This window comes from Lagenorhynchus albirostris, chromosome 16 (genome assembly GCF_949774975.1).
Source record: "Lagenorhynchus albirostris chromosome 16, mLagAlb1.1, whole genome shotgun sequence".
Classification (NCBI taxonomy): domain Eukaryota; kingdom Metazoa; phylum Chordata; class Mammalia; order Artiodactyla; family Delphinidae; genus Lagenorhynchus; species Lagenorhynchus albirostris.
The window spans coordinates 60,534,833-60,556,567 of NC_083110.1; the positions used below are offsets into that span (position 1 = coordinate 60,534,833).

Sequence of the window (21,735 nt, forward strand, 5' to 3'; positions counted from 1 at the left end):
TATATATAGGCATATCCCTACTGTTACACAGGATGCACTTACACAAAAAAATGGTTTATTTTTTACCTGAAAATACAAATTCCCGTTCTGTATTTTTATTTGCTAAATCTGGCAGTCTTACTTCAAGGTCAAATAGTCCCACTGTCTCCTGTAGGCAGTTGTAGGTCTATGCTAGGATTCAGATCGCCAATTGGTGGTCCTCAGGCAGCACTTGGCCATCTGGATTAAGACACATCTTATTTGCCCTGCAGTATGTTTTGAATTTTTCAAGTTTTGCCAAAATTGAAAAATACGGAGATTTCCCATAAAAAATCCGAATTTTCAGGTTCTCTTCGGGGTTCTAAAGCCTGACCACACTGGCTCGGTGCTCCTGTCCAGCTAGGGAACAGCTAAGCCCATTTTTTGATGGAGCATGAGCTCTCTGGACTCCCTGCTTCTCCCCAGCATTGTGGGGAAATTTCATCTGCCAAACATTATCAGGCTTGTATGGTGTTTTTCTTAGAGTTAAGAGGAAAGTGAAACATTTTTTGAACTCAGGTCTCTATTAAAAGCAGGAAAATAAAAGGTAGCCTTTTATCAAGTGTCTCAAGAAAAATGGGAAAAATCCTCTTGGATAAGCAAAGCAATTTCCTTAGTGCATTACGTACCAGCAGAACGAGCCTGTCTAAAGAATACAAGTAGTGGTACTGCTCTTCTTATCCCTCCCTCACTTATTCACACAGTGAACTTTAGGGCATTTGAGTTCTCGATCTCCGCTAGAATGTACAGTCCCTGACAGCAGAGACTTTTTGTCTTTTTGGTTTACTGATGTATCCTAAACCCACAGAACAGTGCTTGGTTCTTAATAGACATTTGATCAATATTTGTTAAATGAAGGAATGGATGATGAGAGACCATCTGAGAGAGAGAAAATCTTCGTGGCTGGAAATCTTCAAGAAGGGAAGGAAAATGTTGCCATCTCCAATAGGATGGCATAACTAGGTGACTGTCTATGTCTTTTTATAAATATCTTTATGGTGTAGATGCCTTATAACTCCTAAGGGCAAAGGAAAATGGTTACTGAGGACAGAAGTTCTTGTCTACATCTCCAGAGCTTAGAGGGACCTTGGATGCAATTGTTTCCCCTTGTTATCAAGAAAGGAGTTCTTTGGAGAACATCTGAGGAAGCAACCAGAGGCACAGGTTAGAAAGGACTCTTTGTTGCCATGTGACCTTGTTTCTCTTCTGCCTACCACTAATATTGCCACAACACAGGGGATTCTTCCTGCAACCTTGCAGAAACCAGCCAAGCCCTCCCACTTGCTCTGTGGCTACCAAGGAAAAAGGTGCAGAGACCTTATTTTGAGCAGAAACCAGTCTCATTTTTTTTTGAAGACCAAGATCGTCATGGCCATAGTTCAGTGGAATGCTACCTAAACTCCATGGGTTTTGAGCAAAAAATCAGGACAGTTACACACTAAGTTTGAATTTGCCCACAGGGGAGAGCTTTTATATAAATGTATTCCAAACCGTCCTTCCCTCTACATGGGAGATCTGCTGGCTCTAGGGAATCTGGCTGGAATACCAAAAGCTGCTATAAAATGTATAGTTTCTTGCCCCTTCTGATTATGTCTGGTTACTGCCGTATGGTCTTTATGAATTCACAGTTATTCTTAGAAAATATCCTTAGGGGTGTGGTAAAAAGGCACAGGACAGAGAAATATAGGCAAATGAGAGTTTGGTTTTCAACCACAGATTCAACAGTCTGGCCCTAAATAATACTTCTGGCCTTACAACTAAATGCCTAGGAGTGGAGACAAGAAAACAACAGAAAAATGTAGCCAGTTCTGTCATTATTACTCCTGGTAGCAAGAGTAAGACGCCTGTATTAGTTTCCTAGGGCTGCTATAGCGAAGTGTCACAAACTGGATGACTTGGAACAATAGAATTCCATTGTCCCACCATTCTGGAGGCTAGAAGTCTAAAATGAAGGTGTTAGCAGAACCATGCTCTCTAAAACCTATAGGGGAGGCTTCGATTCTTCTTAGCTTTTGGTGATTTGCCAGAAGTCTTTGGCATCCCTTGGCTTGTAGATACATCACTAAAATTCTTTGTCTTCACATGGCCTTCTCTCTGGGTGTCTTCTCATTGTCTCCCCTCTGTGTCTGTCTATGTGTCCAAATTTCTCCTTATGACAATATCAGTCATATTGGATTAAGGCCCATCCTGACCTTATTTTAACTCGATCATCTTCAAAGACCTTATTTCCAAATAAGTTCACATGCTGAGATACTGGGGGTTAGGACTTAGACAGATCTTTTTTTGGGGGGTGGGGCATAATTCAACCCATAACCTCCTGATGCAGTCGTATTATTCTTTGAACTTAAGCTTTCCAGATACAACTTGTTGTTCTTCCTGTGGAATATTACATTGATTAAATTGCCTCTTTAGTTTTTCAGCTATCAGATGCTTTTCCCTGGCAGGCTGATATAATTAAGGAACGAATAACTGAATCAATAAGGAAAAGAACGTGCTCTTTCATATTTTCCAGCTGTTGCGATGATTCATTTAGGGCGCTGCGTGTGCATGTCACTACTGAGTGCGTGCTTGTTAAGAGAGATGAGACCATGACATATAGTGGAAGAAGGGAGAGAAGGGGGTCTGGATTGTTCTTTGGTAAAAGTCCAAGAATGACATCCTTGAAGGGAGGGGACATCGTAAGGCAGTATATGGAGGAGAACAACGTCTCATGTGTAACTCATGTGTAAAGAAGAAGTGTTTTAAACATGTTTATTGTTTGGAAAATACATTTTATTTTAATGTTGCATGAAACACTTTGGGTTGAAGCCATGCAGGACTATATAAACACTGCGTGAGCTAACACATTTTCTGTCCAAGGAAGGATTCATTCACCGCTATCCATGATAATAACCTCTGTGAAATACCGTTTTATGGAAAATCCCATGTTGCTTTGTCTAATTCCAGTTCCCCAGTGGAAAAATTGCAAGTTTAATTCTTGGTCTTTTAAAGGATAGATAAATATAACATGTACATTATAAAAAGAAAATTATTGTTACATAAATTTAAATAGAATAAACCATAGGCTACTATTACTATTGAAGTATAATATATATCTATTGTAAAGAAAGCTAAAAATAATGGGAAGCTTTAAAAAGTATCTAAATTACCCATCATTCCACAATTCAGAGATAACCACTACTAATGTTTTGACATAGTCTCTTCTAATATATTTCAAGTTATGCAATACTTTAAATAAAATTAGCATCGATATGTGCATGGTTTGTAACATATTTTTAAATAAATAATAGATAATGAACATTTTCATACCATTAAACAATCTTCTAGCACTTTCTGTTGAGTGATTTCCTCTGTGCTTTGTTTCTATTTCAGTGTCAGAGCTTTCCTTTTTTAAATTACTAAAGTAATACATGTTCACAATAATTTTTTAAAAATCCCCAAAACTGAAAGAAGAAAATATCCATTGCCCACAATCTTACCATTGCAGAGATAAACAGTATTAATATTATGACATATAATGCATGGCAGTGTAATTGTCTGGATTTCTATCTTTTACTATCCATGGTATTTTTAACCTTTGTAATCCCTGCACTTAGTTCAGTGCTTAAAGCATAGTAGTTGTTTGATGTACTTTTAGTGAATGAATGAATGAATGGATGGATGGATGGAGAGGCTGCAAAGATTCAGCTTGTGGGAGAATACAATTCATTTCAGACTCAGCAACTTACTGTAGATTGAGAGACAAGGTAGCTAACCCAAGGCCCTTAATGAATAGGAGCCTACTCTTTCTGTTCATCTGAACCAGCCTCCAGGCAGAGAATTCAATCTGATTTTTCTCTCATCAGTCAAACTGAAAAGCTGAAAAAGCAAAACCAGAGACAGGGAGGCAGGAAGTGGAACAGGCTTGGATGAGTAGATCGGCACTGAACTCTAGTTGTTTCTGTTGGGAAGAGCATGGAATGAGAGGAGCCGTGCTTCTCCCAGCAGTGCGCCCGAGCAGGAGCTGTGGTGGGTGGCATTCTGCCACGACAAGCAGCCTCCAGGATGGAGGGTCTGATGATTTCCCTGGCGGATTCAGGGGTCGGTGTGACCCTCAAGGTTTTTGCCTGACCTGTTGCTAGAGTTTGCAGCAGAGGAAGACACAGTCTTCCTCTCCTGGTTCTATTTGAAGGAATTTGGGGTTCTGTTTGCTCAGATTGGAAGCAGGGCTGACAGAGAGTCTGATTGATATCTTTGGGTTATAGAAGGCACCAACCAAAGTCTCTCCTATATTTAATTGAGAAACATCTGTCTTAAGTCTCAGCATATGCCATGGGAAAGAAAGTGATCTATTTCTTAAAACCCTGCATGGAATACTCAGTTCTTGCAATAAATTATGTGGATAAATTCTTCCCATATGGGATGGTCTGGTCCTCACAAACCCTCTCCTTTCTCCCAAGCCCCTCTCCAATATAAATGTACATACAGAGAGATATAAGAACACCTGCAAATAGATAGATGGATGGATGAATAGGGAGACAGACAGACAGACAGCCTCCACCTGCTTTTGGCCAGCAACTGTTATCACATCCCTCCTTTCTCTTAGAAGCGCCCCCAGAGCCAAGCTCAAGACCGTAGCCATATTAACACCTTTCTCCACATTGTCTCTTCCACCCAGGAAAATCTCAATCCACCTTCTCTCTGGTCCACACCACCTATTTCCAAAGGCCTAGCTCAAAATATATTTCTTCAGGAAGCCTCACTGTTCCATTTTTACCCCAGTTTATCTTTCCCATCTCTCACCTCCTGGAGCCTTAGCCTTTGCCCCATTTTCCCGTTTGATGTGGTAGACCTGTATGTATATTTGAGGGTCAGAGTAGTTTTGCCTATTTTTCCCATGTGCAGAGTTGGACACACATAGTAGTTGGTACTTACTCATGGAGTAAGAGCCTGGTCTGAATAAATACTGTGAGAGTTGGTGGAGTTGATGTGTTGTAGTATAAACCTGGCGTCTGCTAAATCAGCGTAGACATCCTGGTTTTCCATACGGCTGCTATAGTCGCTTTGTAGAACTGAGCATTGATGTCTTCATCTATCAAGTAGAAATGCTAATATATCTCTTTAACTACCTTTTAGATTATTTTGAGTTATATGTATGTGTGTGTGTGTGTGTGTGTGTGTGTGTGTGTGTGTGTGTGTGTGTGTGTATACGACCGCACACAAACATATCTGTTATTTACTGGACAAAAAAGAGACTTTAAAAAACGTAGTTCACTCATGGTGCCAATGTTCAGTAATATTTCCTGAATGAAACTGATGTATTGGATGTATATTGAATTAGAAGACCCCATGATAAGCATAGCACAGTCATATTCATGTATTTGGATAGAATGGATGCCTACTTGAGTGCATTAGGCGCTCTGATGGATTGGAATGTTCATCTCCAGAAGGGTGACACGTGTATTTCGGTTAAACAGTGTCCCTGGATACTTATGCTCTCCTCACTTCCTTGTTTTGCAGCTCTACAGCTCCATGGACTTTGGGAGACGGTGGCAACTCATGCATGAACGCATCACACCCAACAGGTTTTACTGGTAAGCCCCATCCTCAGTCTCACCACCCTCTTGGATAAGGAATTATCAGACAACATAGCACTCGGGACAGTTCCTGGACACCTTCAGCACTTGAGGTCATGTGTGTCCTAGCCCTTTGCTACTCAGAGTTTGGTTCACAGACCAGCAGCATCCGCCTCACCTGGGAACTTGTTAGAAGCGCAGTCTCAGGCCCCACTAAGACTTGCTGAGAAAGACTCTGCGCGTAACATAATCCCTGGTGATTTATGGGCTGGAGAGCTCCATGAGGAGGTCATGATGGGGTGCTCTTAGCTATGTACTAGTCTCCCTTCTTTTTGGAAAATAGTAGATATTTCATGAACCTATTCTAAAAGCAGTATTCCGAAAACATAGTCTGAAGAACATTAGTTCCACACAGTGGTTCTCCTTCCAAAGGCATTTCTGTGGTCCGTAATTTTAGGTAACGGTTATCTAACTCTGCCCTCCTGGAGACTCAGGATTCACGTTAGGATATTGAAGACTCTGGAGAAGCCCAGAGGGAGGGAAGCTGCCAAACACAAAGTTACTGATTCCCAAACTCATTTCACTCCATAATCCCTTTCTCACGTCACACCTGAATCCTTCAGAGCCACTTCTGTGGAGCACATTTTGAAAACCTTTTTTAAGAGTGAATATGTGCTTAAGATGAAGAATTAGCCCTTCCTCCAATCAGAAAATGTCATTCTTTTTTAATTGAAAAATACTTCATTAACTATATATTATGTTGTAAATTTTAGTTGGTATTATCAGGAAGAACAGATTTACTCTTGTACAAGGGGCAGGTGTTGTTATTAATTGGTATTTTTTAAATACATGCGTACTGTTGTTACCTCGGTTGTAGCAAAGTAAACTTGGTTTGGTATAATTTTACCTTTTACTCTTCCTTGCTCTATGAAATGCTTCTTAGTTGTACCTCGCTTTCATTTCGGCAGAAGTGATGGCCAAATATATGTAGGGAGCATACACCAGAGTGTATAATATGCTTAAGTATGTGCTTAATTAAAAGCAGAAAAATATTAACAGTATTTGAAAGTAGTACCTCTTCCATGTCTCATTTTCAGTACCTTAGTCAGTCCCTTAAGAAGTCACAAGATGGCCATTTATGCCTTCCATAAGGCGGGGGTGGTGTGTGTGTGGGTGGTGGTCATGTAGGTATATGTATCCCTGTATGTCTATACAACCATACCAACGTCTTTGGAAGCAGCTTTTTCACCCAGTCCCCTCTGCACCTATAGAACTTTGTCCAGAATTAAAATGATGATTGCGGAAGCACACTGTGAAAATCAACCGTGTCGTATTATACACAAAGTACTGGGAGAAGAAAGGGAATTGGGATCACTGCTTTTGACTCAATACCTTGGCTATGCCCAGTTATTTTTCCCTTTTCAGACCAACTATTATTTGGTCTGTAACTAGTATTACAATGATTATTTGGTCGTATTTAGAATTGTATTAAGATTTTTTTTCAATAGACTAAGGCGGAAAAAGGAAGTATTTGTTTTTCTGATGTTCTAGCTATATAACTAGTGCCTTTTTGCTTTTTGCCGGTTTCTCAGTGCGCCAACACTCAGAAGTCCCTCAAAAAGAAAAAAGTAGCCCTCTGCTATTTCTGGAACAAACTCTTGAGATGGTAAGGCAGTTAGCCGACTAGGAAGTCACGTTGACGGAGAAGGAAAGTACAGTAGACTGGATAAGACTTGTCATTGTTTCTGAAGGAAATTAAGTTAAGTGGATGAAGGGCAGCATTTTCCTTTGTTTTGCAAAGAGCAAGGAGAGAACGTTCCAGTTGCTCTCTGCCTTCCCCCTTCCTTTGTGTAGCAGAAAGAATAAATCCCCAGGTCCTGGCAATTGCATTTCACCTCTTCTCCACTCTGCGCTTCTTTCGTATATGCCCCCATGGGGAAATATAAAAGTTAGTGCCTGTGCTGGCCAGCCAAGTGGTAGCTGAAAGTTCCATTTTTGTATTATCACTTCTCCGTTTCTGATGTATAATTGCTGTGATCATTCTTTTAGGTGCCGTAGGAGTTGCAGAGGAAGAGCTCCTTTTACACAGACCTTTTTTAAATTTTCCCCAATGACAGAATTCATGGCTGTTGAAAGCGCTTATGTTGGAGAGACATGGCTTGTATGGGTTGGGAGTGGAAATATCGACAGGGCACCTCCTTGAGGAAAGACAGAGTGTGCATTTCTCAGGGTGTAGAGCACAGCTTTGGTTGAGAGAGCACCTCTCCAAGCTCTGGTTTCCGCATCTGTGCAATGGGAACAATATTCTTCTTGTCAGTTTCATATGCTTCTTGAAAGGACCAGATATAATCCTTTCGGAACTGGACTCTTGGCAATTTCGTTTCACCATTTCAGATTTTTAATTTGTAAGTTATGTCTTTAAATACTATGTTTACCAGTAGTTCTGAAGACTGTGACACATAAGTGATTTGTCATTTTTCTGGGACGCAAATTTGAATCCCATTGCCAGTGAGACTGTTTACCTGTGGACATCTGATAACAATCGAATGGGTCTAATTTACTGCCAAGAATCCACATCTCAACCTAACTTTATTGTCCTCACTCTTTCTGGAGTCATAATTCTTCTGACATGGTAAAAACAAAACAAATCAACTACCCAAAGCCCTACAGCTGCTTCTTTGGGAGGGTTGCTGCAGGGTGAAGTGGTATTAGGGACGGTGGGGACGCACTGGGGACAGGGCAGTCATGCCAAAAACAAGACATTGAAATAAAAGACTCTTATCTTGCGATATGTAGACAAATAGAGTGAACATGCTAACCAGACAAAATATTGTCCAAATATTGTTACCTATAATTTGGAGATTTTCAAATGTCTAGGGATAGATCCTTCACGAATGCTAGGTTTCTTCTCCCCTGTTGCCCTCAGTTGGCGGAAAGTAGCAACCTAGAAGGGACTTGGGGGGAAGAACACTGTGATTCAGAAAAGATTTCTGCCAAGTGTGCTGGAGAAGAATCGACCATCTCCAGTGATGATCAATGTAATGGCTGTGAAAATGCATTGGGAATCCTAAGGGGCTGTCATGATCCATTTCCTCCTTAGTGCCCCACAGTGCCTGTGGGTTAGACAGGGCATGGGGCATAATATTCATTAGCATCAATCATGAAAGCTTCATCTAGAGGCACAGTTTTCTTTATGAATTCCAGATGTTCTAATGCCGTCAAGAGAGGTCACCTAGGAATCTTACACCATGGAGTGACTGGGCCATCAAACTCATGCCCTGAGAATCAGACTGACGTGAACACTCCTTTATATGCGACCTTTTCACTCATTTGATACCTGGTTAACAGGCAGATTACGCTCGCATTCATCACCCCAACTGTTTTAGCAATTTTAGTTTGCACGGAGAGTACAAGAGTGGCTAAGTAGCCTAACGTAATCTTTCTCTAGTGTCTGCTTGGGCAGAGCTATTGTAGGGAAAAAGTGGGGATTTTTGTTTTTGGTTTTTGTTTTAATATCCTACTGAGCTACAAATGAATAGTATTTCCACCCTTCCATTGGAAGATACTTAACAGGCAGGCCCATTCTGCTGTGGGAAGATTGTTCTCGCTGCACATCCAATATGAATACTTGTGACGGTTCACAGCTTTGCCTCTGCAGCCCCTCACCCTCCCTAGGTGTTCACCCTCTTCTGGCCTCTTCTTCATTGACGGAACGGGCATCCTAGGCCTTGCTGAGTTCTCTGTGTAACTGGACTGGCCTCTAAGTGCCTCTGATCCCTGATCTTTTGGTCGTACCTTATCTTGAAGGAGAGATAGAATGTGTCCTATGTCTCTTCCTTACTAACTTCCCCTTAATTGTTCTCTCTCCTGAAAGATCAGGGTCCATTTCTTCTTCCTTGCTGTCACTGCAGGAGAGTGTTCTGATAAAGTAATACACACTAAGGTGCCAGGAACTTAAACTCTTACCTCTTTTCTGGAGTATTTGGGTTGCAAAATAGACTGGTTTTTAGATTTTAAAAACCCTATAAGAATCAACAGATGTAGAACAAGTTGTAGATTAGCCCACTTTAAGGGGCTCATGGAGAGAGTCCCTTGTGGACAGCTCTTCTGAGCTGTTGTGATGCCTGGTTGCAGGCTGGAGTGGCTGGTGTGTAGGGACAGTCGGGATGGGCTCTATTGTCCTTTGATTAAGGTCGGCTTACTCACTGTAGATTTCTAGCGATGGCTCTGCCAGCAGCTTCTTTTCTCTTCTTTTAGAAAGGTCATGAGGGAGGGTAGGGAGAATGGAAAAGCAAAACGTGTCCTCCCTGGTGTGTATAGATAGGAGATCCTAGGAAAATATCTTTTAAAGGAGAAAGGAAGGATATGGACTAAAAAACCCTTTCATTGCAATATTTCCTTTCCAATCTTTCATCGTTCTTGTTTTTCCCGGTCTCTTTTTGTGTGCCTATGCTCTTTAATGTGTAGCCTAAACATATTGCATGTGAATTTGTATAATCTCCCTTCTCCCCTCTTAATATGCTATTGTAACAATTTTTATGTTATTATAAAATCTTTATAGCCATCATTTTAATTGTCTATGCAACTCTTCGTTATGTAAAGATACATACTGTATTACTCTATTTTTATTGGACATTGGAAATGTTCATATTTTTCACTATCATAAATAACAGTTTGGTTAATATTTTATGTATATTTCCTTAATATCTAGGATTGTTTTCTTGGACCAGTGTCCTAGGTAGCCCAAATAAAAATTTATGTTTTCCCCAGTCTCAACAGAGTGTCGCATTCAAGTGGTATGACCCAAATTCAACACTGAAAGCATTTTAGAGCAATGTAGGTTTTTACTAAACATTTTCTTGAAGGGGGTTGCAAAGAAGCATTATATCACACACCACACAGTGAGTCTTTCTAAAACTATCCTTTGCCCATATCTGTCTCTCCAAGATCTTGATCGTCATGGTAGTTACCTTGTCAACTTTTCCTTCTCTTTCCATGGGTTCTAAAACTATTCTCAGTCACAGAGATTTATTGTCCACAGAACATCCCTCTATCCCCACACACCTTCCTCCCCAAGTATCATAAGCTTTTCTTATATAGAATGACCTACCCTCTCCCCTCTACCTCACCATCTATCACTCTCACCCTACCCCCCAGGAAATCCATCTTTGTTTGCTGTATATCCCTTAGAACATGTAGGAGGGGGAATTGGTGATTGTTAGTGTTTAATGACTTTGTTCTAATTACCACTGAAAGGAGAATAATAACCTCAGAATATGTTCATTTGAGTATCTTTGACACCTGTCATTAAAGATACCAATTTTGTGCTATTGTATATTCACACCTGTGCAAGTATGAGTATTTATAGTTAATACTTACTTCATTCTTGTGGCAGGCAGCTTCCGAAATGCCCCCCAATGACCTCTGTCTTCTGGAGACCATGCCACTGTATAGTCCCCTCCCTTTGAGTTTGGGCTGCATTTAGCGACTAGCTTCTAGTGACTAGAATGTGGCACAGGTGATAAGATGTCACTTTGGAGATTTGGCTATCAAGGGACAATGGTTTTTGTCTTAGGTGCATTCTTGTAATTGCTTTGTGAGCTGCCCAGTGGAGAGGCCCGTGTGACAAGAAACTGAGGGAGGTTAGAGTCAGTAGTCAGTGGGGAACTAAGGGCCTCAGGCCAACAGCTTGGTTCCAATGAGGAACAGCCGAATCCTGTCAACAATCATGTGAGTGAGCTTGGAGGCAGGTCCTTCTCTAGTCAAGCCTTCAGGTGAGTCTGCAGCCCTGGCCAGCACATCTATTGAAGGCTTGTGAGAGACCCTGAGACACAGGCACCCAGTTGAGTCATGCCCAGATTCCTGACACATAGGAACAGTGAGATGATAAATATTTGCTGTTTTTAGCTGCTAAGTTTTTTAGTGAGGTTTTCTGAACTTGTTTCATTCTATTCTATTCTGTTTTACATTTTGATGGGCAGGATTTTGCTTTGTGAGAATAATGTTTATTGCCTGTGTGTGTGTGTGTGTGTGTGTGTGTGTGTGTGTGCACATGAGCCAAGTGTGCACATTCCTGTTCAGAGAAGTGCTCATTTCCCTTACAAAAATCCCAAATATCTGAGTCCTAGACTTACCCAGCTCAGCCTAGTAGCAGCTGTGAGGGTGGACCAATAGGGCAGAGAAGCAGGAAGTGAAAATGGGGCATGATTACCTTGAGATAATGTGGCTGGGTGAACCCTCTTACACCTTCACTTCAGTTTAAAGTCCGTAGGTCTCACCTGTTCTGGAATGGGTTCTGTTCTGCTTCAAGGATGGGCTCCCAAACTGTGGTTCCAGAAGAACTACCTGGCGCGCCACCCTTTGGCTATTAATACATTATCCGTGACAGAGACAGAGTTAAGGAACAGGCAGAGTGACTTGAGGTTGCTTCCTGGAAAGTCAAGGTCTTTTCAAACAAAGTTAACGTTATTGGGTGAATTTTTGAAGCTGCATCTACGATTTTGCAAACACAGTCCTTTGCAATCTCAAATAATGGGATTTAGGCATCGACCTCGTGGAAGGAATCAGGTTTAGAGGCCCTTTGCGAACCAGGGTATGCCACAAATAATATTTGATTCAACTTTCCCTTACAGTTTTTAAATGGTGTAGCAATTTAAAAATACATTCAAAATAATACATGCAGGGTCAGGAGGCGAGATGTGAAAGCTCAGCTTGCAAGCAGAAATCAGTTCTCCTTTGCTGAGGGGGCCACCCATATGCTGCATGTCTGGTTGCATATCATGGCCTGGGAAGAGCTGCCTTAATGCCGAAAGCAAATGCAGTGTTCGAAAGCTACACGTGGTCGTCAATCCAGTGCGCTGAGGAAAACAGAACACTCACCTCTTTGGTTGAAGTCAAGACCTGTTGGACTCACGTGGTGATCATGCTTAGCATAGATGAGTTCTACAAAGGAGGGGACATAAGGGGACATAAGTAGCTGTAGACTTAAGTGAATTCTTTACTGTGAAGGGAAGGCATCATATTTGACCCTGCCTTGGGAAATCTGAGAAGATTTCTGTGTGTCAAAAAGAATTCAGAGATAGCCACATCCACTCACCTAATTCAGTGTAAGAAAAATTCCAAGATACAAATGGAAACACCATTTCTTCTTTCCCCAGCTTTTTGGCTGGTTTCTCTGGAGTTAGAGACACATGGGTTCCAAATGTTTATTCCACCCTGATGATTCTGTGAAGGACATGAGAAGTAGTCCTTCAGCTCAGAGACAGACAAGTCTCACTAATAAACTTTCAGAGGGGAGCAAATTTGATTGTTCTCAGTGGGTGAGATTTCAGAGGTTATTGTCCTTTGAGGAGGGGTCAGGAGAGGCCCACGTGGAGTAAAGCAGTTTGAGTGCTCTAGTCTTCCTGAAACTCAGATTGCCTAAATGTCAATGGCTTGTTCCCTACATAAAGAAGTGGGGACATTGAATACATTGATAGTAGTGAGCTGGGCTTAGTAGCCTTGACTAGGGAATCTGAGAATTGGAGGGTCAGGGAGAGGCCTAGAGAGAGAAGAAAGAGAAGGATATTGAGCTGAGCAGCCCAAGGAGAAAGCATCCAGCTGAAGGCTCAGAGGCTGTTTAACACATCGATTGGATACAGGGTTGCAGGCATGCGGAATCACCCTTTTTCTTGTTGAGGAAATCTAAGGGTGCTCTGCTCCAGGTTGGGTTAGGGGTGTATATTAATCTGCTTAGGCTGCCATTACAAACTGCTACAGACTGGGTGGCATCAACAGTAGAAGTGTATTTTTTCCCACTTCCGGAGGCTGGAAGTACGAGTTCAGGCTGCCAGCATGGTTGGTTTCTGGAGAGGACTCTCTTCTTGGCTTGTAGATGGCCACCTTTTTGCTGTGTCCTCACATGGTGGAGAGGAAAAGCTAGCTCTCTGGTGTTTCCTCTTATAAGGATGCTAATGTGATCATGGGGACTCCACCGTGATGACTTTATCTAAACCTAATTACTTCCCAAAGGTCTCATCTCCAGAAACCATTGCCTTGGGGGTTAAAGCTTCAACATATGAATGGTGGGGGGTGGGGGGGGTGGACGGGGGGTGGGGGCGGACAGGCACAATTCAGTCCATAGCAGGGTGTAAAGCAGGGAAGACCTTAAGAAGAAATGCAAACTTTCCAGAGAACTTCTCACCAAGAAGAGTCCTGGAGCAGAAGTGTCTCTGGCTTGTAGGAGAAGATGGAGAGGCAATGCTAAAACTACAAAAATAATTTTTAAAAGACACAAACACAATTTAACTACTTTTTTTCTGGTTGTAGAGTCGATACAAGCTTATTGTATATGTTCAAGGAAAGGCAGGAAAATAAAAAGAAAATAATTCCTTCTAATTTCACTGCCCAGAAAACACCACTTAAAAAATCAAGTGCTTCTTCATAGACTTTTTCCCCTATTATAATATAGTATAATTTTCAATATATTTAAGTTTTTATTACAATTGAGATCATGCTGTTTATAAAATTTTGTATCTTTTTAAAACATACTTGAATATCTTCCTGTACCATTCTCTACACTCTCTAAACATAATTTAAAACTTGCATTACTTACATTGTATCTTAATGGGTGGCTATATAATAATTTAATCACTCTACTATTATTTTATATTGATCTTGCTTCTGCACTTTTACTATTAAGGAAGGCAGTGGAATGTTGTTTTGAAAACCTTTAAGTAATTATCTTTTCAAGGTCTGATTATTATAATTTTTAAGGCTAGACTACCAAAACAATATATATATATATAAATATTAGCATGCCAAATTGTTCTCTGGAAAGTTTATACCAATTTGCACTCCAACTAGTGAAATACCATTTCACTGCACCTCATAAAAATTTAATTTAAAAAAGTAATCTAGTTTAATATGCAAAAATGGAGTTTCCTTGTTTTAATTTGCATTTCTTATCAGACTGGTGAGTTTAGACATATATTTATTAGCCATTGTATTTCTTTTATGTGACCATCTGTTTTTGCTTCTTCTTTATTATGGGCATTTTATATGGTCTCATTTTGTTTCAATATTGTCTCCAGTTTGTTCTTTAGATTTTAATTGCCTTATGATATCGAACATACTTTTTACTTAAAAAAAAATGATCAAATCTTTTTATTTTTCCTGTTATAATGTCTTCTATTACTTTATGTTTAAATCGTGCCCTCAACCTGTGGTCATGTAAATATTAGCTGAAGCTTTCTGATTTGTAATGCTTCTTTACTAAATAGTATATATAATATGTATATATTATATATTAGATTATATATATTAAAGACTGTGCATTCTCCTATATTATGCTTCAGAAATCTCATATTGATAGTTGTCTATTTCCTCTTGTGACTATAATTTAATCATTTTTATAATTTAATAATTTTATCCACACTGATTGATATTTTTAGGTTTTATAGGATTTTTATTTTTTTAAGTAATTAAAATCCAGTGAACATCTTCCCACCTAATTCTGTGCCCATATTTCTGACTGTTTCCTCTGATGGTTTCCTGCAGGAGAAACTCTGGTGAGAAGTTAGGGACCGTTGATGTTGATAGCGTTTGTCAGCAGCCTTTATTCTGCTGGATCGGTCAGTCCTGTGTGCCCTGAGCCAGGCCAGACTGTGTTTAATTATTGTTTATAACACAACATAGTGCCTGGCTGGGCAAGTCTCCTCTCCTGCAAAACATAACAAAACAAAAAAAACAAAAATAGAACCTTTTCTTCTTTTTCCAAATATTCTTGACTTATCTTACTCATTTGTCCATCCAGGTAAATTTTTTTTTTTTTGCGGTACGCGGGCCTCTCACTGTTGTGGCCTCTCCCGTTGCGGAGCACAGGCTCCGGACGCGCAGGCTCAGCGGCCATGGCTCACGGGCGCAGCCGCTCCGCGGCATGTGGGATCTTCCCGGACCGGGGCACGAACCCGTGTCCCCTGCATCGGCAGGCGGACTCTCCACCACTGCACCACCAGGGAAACCCCATCCAGATAAATTTGAAATAACTTCATCATTTTTCAAAATTTCCCTCGTTCCCCCTCCCTATAATGCAACTATTTAGATTCTTGATTAGAATTGCAGCAAAGCTGTAAATTCATTTGGCAAGAACTGAATAGTTTCAATATCCAGTTTTCATTTTTGGCCATATGGTTCGTCTCTCCTTTTTCACTATTTCTTTGTTCCTCAGTAAAAGTTGTATCGTTTTCTTTATACCAGTCTTACACATTTCTAGTTAATATTATTTCTAGGAATTGTTACTTTTGGTGCTATTGTAAGTAAAGATATTTCGTACATAACATCTTTCTTCAGATTGGCATGACCGAATTGGATAGCCATGAGGTGTATTTGTAATTTGCCTACATGCACATATAGTTGGTGCCCTAAGATTCTTTTGTTTTTCTTTTAAATGTTGATTTTTAAAAATTATTTATTTATTTATTTAGGCTGTGCTGGGTCTTAGTTGCGGCATACGGGATCTTTAGTTGCAGCGTGTGGACTCTTAGCTGCGGCATGCAAACTCTTATTTGCGGCGTGCCCAGACCAGGGATCGAAGCCTGGCCCCCTTGCATTGGGAGTGCAGAGTCTTACCCACTGGACAACCATGGAAATCCTGGTGCCCTAAGATTCTTTACATTATAAAGAAAATACATGTTTTAAGAAATTTTAAATGACCAGGAGAGTGTGATATGGCTAGAGATTCATTCCTGTCGGGGGGTGGGGGGTTGAGGATTTAAATAGGAGAAGAGCTTTGCCCTTAATAGCTTTATGACATTGGGCAATTGTACTTAATCAGCTGGTGTCCTTTCTGACTGATGGGGCATCAGTATACCCTGCCATTGCCTCCTGGCTGAATGTCAGTCCTCTAGCCTGGCAAGTAGTAAGTGCTTAATAAATATTAGATATAAAATTAATAGTAAAACAGCTTATAATAGGAGGGGATAATTGGAAGAAATGACCATCCTCGTTAATTTGGAGGCAGATAACACTTAGCATCTCTTTGAAAGTGAGCAAGGTCTGCATATCCTTGTTTTCCCTCTACGTTCAAATCACATTTATTACCTAATAGTCAGTGTTTGTATTTCTGATCTGTTTTTCCAGGTATCAGCATATGTCTCATTATTATACATGTTAAAGGTATTTTTAGAGAAAAGTATTTCTAGCTTGATGTTAATAAAATTCATAAAACCATAAACTAAAGACTGTGTTGAATCAGGTCCTGTGTGCTTTTACAGACGTGATGCAAATCTTGAGACGAATCCACGCAGGTTGCCAAGGGAGCGTGGCCAGAAACGGCAAGCCCCAAAAGAATAGTAGAAGAAATGTCATGATTGCTCAGAAGCTGAAGGGCCCAGGTTAGCCTGGGATGCCAAGTGAAGGCTTCTCGGAGACGGGATTGAAGAACCTTGAAGAGTGGGTTGACTTGGCAAGTAAGAAAGGGAGACAGGTTTTCCTGGGAAGGGAAGCTGATTAGAGCAAAGCCGAAGTCATAGCATGTTTGGAGAGCAGTCAGTAGATCTACTAGAATAGGGTTTTCAGCCTCAGCATTTTTGACATTTTGGTCTGGATAATTATCCTCTGCATTGTAAGAGGTTTAGCTGGATTCCTGGCCTCTATTCCATAAATGCTCACAGTACTCCTCTAGTTGTGAAGAACAGGAATGTGTCTAATATTCAGATACTGTCAAATGTTCTCTGAGAGGCACTCCCCTCCCCCCATCGAGAATCGCTGTGTTAGGAAAATAGGATTTGCATTGAGGGGCAATGAGAAATGAAGCTAGAGATACAGACTAGATTCAGACTGTGAAGGGCTTCAGATACCAGGTGAGTGGTTTAGACATGTCTCTCTGGGTAATGGAGGGCATTCATATTTGTGCAGGGGAATGACATGATCTTCATGTTTTATGAAGATTTATTAACATTAGGCACTTTCCTTGAGATGCTTAAGTGCATTGTGTGCAACTCTCTGTCAATAGTTAAGCTACTGATTTTCCTCAAGACAGATGCAAATCTTCTAAAGTATCTTGATCTCAAGTTTCATTCTCCAAGGAATAATTATGGAATTGTGGACTTTAAAAAATATATGCCTAGTATATATTTTTAAATAATACATTCCTGTTTATACTTTAATTGATACATTACATATTTTTATTGAACTAATGATTTAATCATTTTAACACACACTTTATACTTTCTTGTCCTCTTCTAATTTTTGTACACATAAAAGTAATTTTTCACCAAATTATAGTTGTAATATGTCCCTGCATTTATGTCTTTTGTTTTTTCACTTTTAACCAACCTAAGTAATTTTCTGTATATGGGCCTAGTATTTATAATGATCATTTTCAAGTGTATTCAAGTGTATACATTTTCAAGTGTAATGATCATTTTCAAGAATATTCCACTGAATTGATAAACTCTCTTTTATAGTAGAGAATTATGGAAAAGTTAGAGTGGAAAGGACGCTGAACGATGATCTGGTCTAGTGATTTCTCCACTAGTGCTCTCAGAAGTTCTGTGGGGCTTCTGATAAATTGCCCCAGGGACCACCTGGTACACAGAGAAGCCTTAGGGGTGCTAAGTGATCAGGTCCTTGGCCCCATCATTTTTGCTTCAGCCAGAACTACTCAGCTTCTTAATGTTTTATATATCAGGCTTACGCATAAGATTTCTTTTGAAGATAGAAGACCATTCGTTAAAGAAACAAACAAAAATGTTTATAAACTCATTGATCTAGACTGGTCTTTTCATTTTGCACGAGCTGCATACTGGTATACGAGTCAAGTTATCCTTCCTTAGTGCTTGCACCACCCTGAAATGTCCAGTTCCACAGTGTAGATGCTTACTGAACGGCTGAAATCTTGCGGAAGAACCTAAACTATTGTGCTAATGAGGACACTACCTGATGACCCTCTACTCTGTCAGGGGGCTCACCATGTTTTGGTGAGAAGAGAAATGTCCACACTCACGTGGAAAAGATTTTGACAAGTTAAGTGATAATTTAGAGAGCCAGGTGTGAGAGAGGGTGAAAGACTATGGTGATTGGATTGGAGGAAATTACTGATGGCAAATGGCACTGAGCCCAGGTGTTGTGACTACACCCTAGCTTGTTTTGTTCTCACAGGGATGTTTGAAACAGAAAATACCGTTAGGCAGTTAGGGTTTTTCATCTGTCAGCAAATTGCTTTTCAAAGGCAGCAGTTTTCCTTCCATGTACATGTTTGTTTGTATCTGAATCTAGCAGTTGACGTGTGTATTACTACCTTGATCTCCTTTGCTTACAAATACAATGACGGAAAAAACTGTCTTTCGAGAATCCTCAAATTCTCCCAAGTCAGGACTCATCCCCCTCTTTAGGCCTCTTACTCAAATCTGCTCTTTGGAAAGACAGCCTGAATGATGGATTAGGGCCATGCCCCGCCCCTTTTCCATCTCCCCACTGGCCAGCTGTGTCATATTCAGACATTCTCCAACCTTTTCCCTTAATGGTGTTGAAGAGAATCTGTCAAGTAATTCAGGCAGAACCATGCACAGTAGAGGCAGAGAGAGAGCCCTGGGGTGGGGGTGGGGGGGTCCCTGCTCTGCCCACTGAGCATTTCAGAAGGATACGAGGAGATTGAAGCGTTGCAGAGGTTGGACCCTGGAACCCGTCTGATCTATAAAAGGCACCAAAGTGTGCAGTAATTGCCAAGGAGCTGGGCCAGAAGCACTGGAGGGTTTAAAATGGGATGGCCATGCACTTGTCCGAGTGATGCTGGGAATGAGAGGTCCAGGAACCTGCGTCATACATTTCTAAGCCCTGCCCCCCCATTTAACAAGTGTCGCTTAAAGAAGTGACAGTGAAATAGGACAAACAGAGCTGGGTTTTAGGACTATTTTCTACTTCCGTGGAAGAGATTTGAAACATGAGTGACATGATAGGGGGAGTGATGCTATGTCTCCTTTCGTTCTTTCTTTTCTTTGTTTTTCTTTTTTATTATTTTAATGTGAGATTTGTTAGGATTTTCCAGAGCAAAGAGAAACTCAGCACGTTAGGAAGATAAAATCCCTGACCTGTGAGGTGTAGTGAAAAGAGCCTGAGAAGGAGTCAGGGCTTTCAGGTGCTAATTGTGTTTCTGCCACTGGAATAGCAGTCAGGCCTTGGGGCACTCATAGGATTCCCGTGGCTTTCTGCATCTTCGTCTGTAGAATTTAAAGAGCTGACTAGAAGGTCTTGAAGGTTTGGTCCAATGCTTTCATCCCAGGAGTCAATGATCCACTTGTAGCCTGAGTGTTGATCTCCAACATTAAGTGGTGGCAGAAGAGAAAATCCTGTCCACTCCCCTGATAGAGAGAATTTTGTGTCTCAGATGATGGACAAGGGAAAACCTGCGGTGGATTGACCCAAGGTGCTCGTTAAAAACGCAAATTCTTGGGCCCCAGCCTGAAACTCTTGATCTGAATCCGCAGACCCTGGCCTCAGGAATCTATTTCAGTGCTCGCTCGCTCTCAGTAATTTCTTTGCCCAGTAGGTTTTAGAAACCAGAGGAGGTGGCTAGGAAGTGGTTTTGAAAACCAGGGGGGCAAGTGAGCGGGGTCCTAGGTGTCGTGCTTTGAGTCGTACCGACGGGGGCCCCTTACCAAAACCCCTCTCCTTTCTCCACAGTACTTGACATCCACCGTGAAAGAGTAGTTCCAACCAGTGAAGACATTGCCACCTCCAGGCATCTTTTAAAAATGCATACACTCCATGCTAAATGAGATGATACATTTAAGTGTGCTTTGAAAGCTGGAAGGCATTATTAAAATGCTTTGTAACTGTAAAGTGCTGTATAGATGTTAGTCATTATTAAAATAATACCTCTAGTTTTTATTAACCCTATGGCATAAATGAGGTTATGGATTTTATCTCTGTCCCTTTAGATGTACTTACTAAGGATTTCTATTCAAGAGACTGTTTGGAGTCCCTACTCTGTGAATAGTGTATTCATACAAAGGGACATAAAGGACAGTAAGTGTGGGTTATTGTTCCAATGCTTAATTATCTCTTAAGTAATAAAATTGTACTTCCAAACCCATTGCCGTGGAACTTTGCGGTGCCTTTGGACTGTGTGTGGCAGGTATTTTCTCAGCCTGGCTGTGGGCTCATCCATTTGACTTGTGTTGACAAAGTTTAGCGGATGTGACATAGCAGAAACTTTTAAAGTGCCAGCCTGGTTGGGGTGTGCGTCTTTTCCCTCTGCCATCCCATGGTAGCTGTGACCCCCTCATTCCAGGCTCCATAATGAGGAACATGAGGCACACATACACCCGTACCTCTGCACAGCCCAGCTCTGCCCCAATTCCTAGCTTGGAGCAGAGTCTTCCATGGAGCCCAGTCTAGACAAGCTAATTCCCTAGCTGGCCCTGGATGTATGAGCATAAATAACTGTTGTTGTAAGCCATTGCATTTTAGCATGGGTTATTATGCAGCAAAAGCTAGTGATACAGTAGGGCAAAGAAAATTGTGACACATGGACTAGTGTCTGATACAAAGGACAGTGGTGAATTGCCACAAGAGAGGCACCACCTGAGACGGCGGGGCCAGGGGAGGTGACATCAGTAAAGCCTTCATGGAGGAGGTGACATTTGAGAGGAGCCTTGACAGATGGGTTCAGTTTCCATAGGCAGACCTCTGTTTGTGCTCATGGGCCTTCTGGTGTGACGTAATGGTGGCATATCAGGCAGAGGAAGGAGCAGGAGAAGAGCCTCAAAGTAGGAGAACATGTGGTGTGTTTAGAAAATGTTAACAGTTCAATCTATCGGGAAGTTCAAGTTCTACGCTCATGAGAGAAGAGATGCCGGTAAGGCTGGAAAAGAAGATTAAAACGATAACTTAGAGGCTTTAAATGCCAGGTTGAAGATTTTGCAGTTAATACACTTGAAAGGCTCTGCTCAGTGATAGTCATACTTGGGACCAGCCATTAGGAAGGTCATTCTTGCAGTGAGATGAAGGGCAAATCATAGAAGGAAGAACTGGGGTCCAGGTGGCCCATTAAAAGGCTATTACTGGGGACAGCAAATATTGGAAAGAGTAGATGGAGCTTCAGGAACTTCTAGAAAATGTGCTTCACAGTTGAAAAAGAAAAAGAACATCTTGAAGAATAGAAAATAAACCTAAATCCTTC

The 21,735-nt window shown here is 41.0% G+C and overlaps 1 protein-coding gene across 1 annotated transcript in view; it reads left to right on the forward strand.

The window, feature by feature from the left end:
* The window catches only part of SORCS3 (sortilin related VPS10 domain containing receptor 3), a 582,912-nt gene that overhangs the window by 363,310 nt on the left and 197,867 nt on the right, over nucleotides 1-21,735 (forward strand). The window contains exon 5 of the mRNA XM_060125698.1: nucleotides 5,518-5,591. Within this exon, the coding sequence (XP_059981681.1) occupies nucleotides 5,518-5,591 (74 nt within the window). The remainder of the gene's footprint in view (nucleotides 1-5,517; nucleotides 5,592-21,735) is intronic.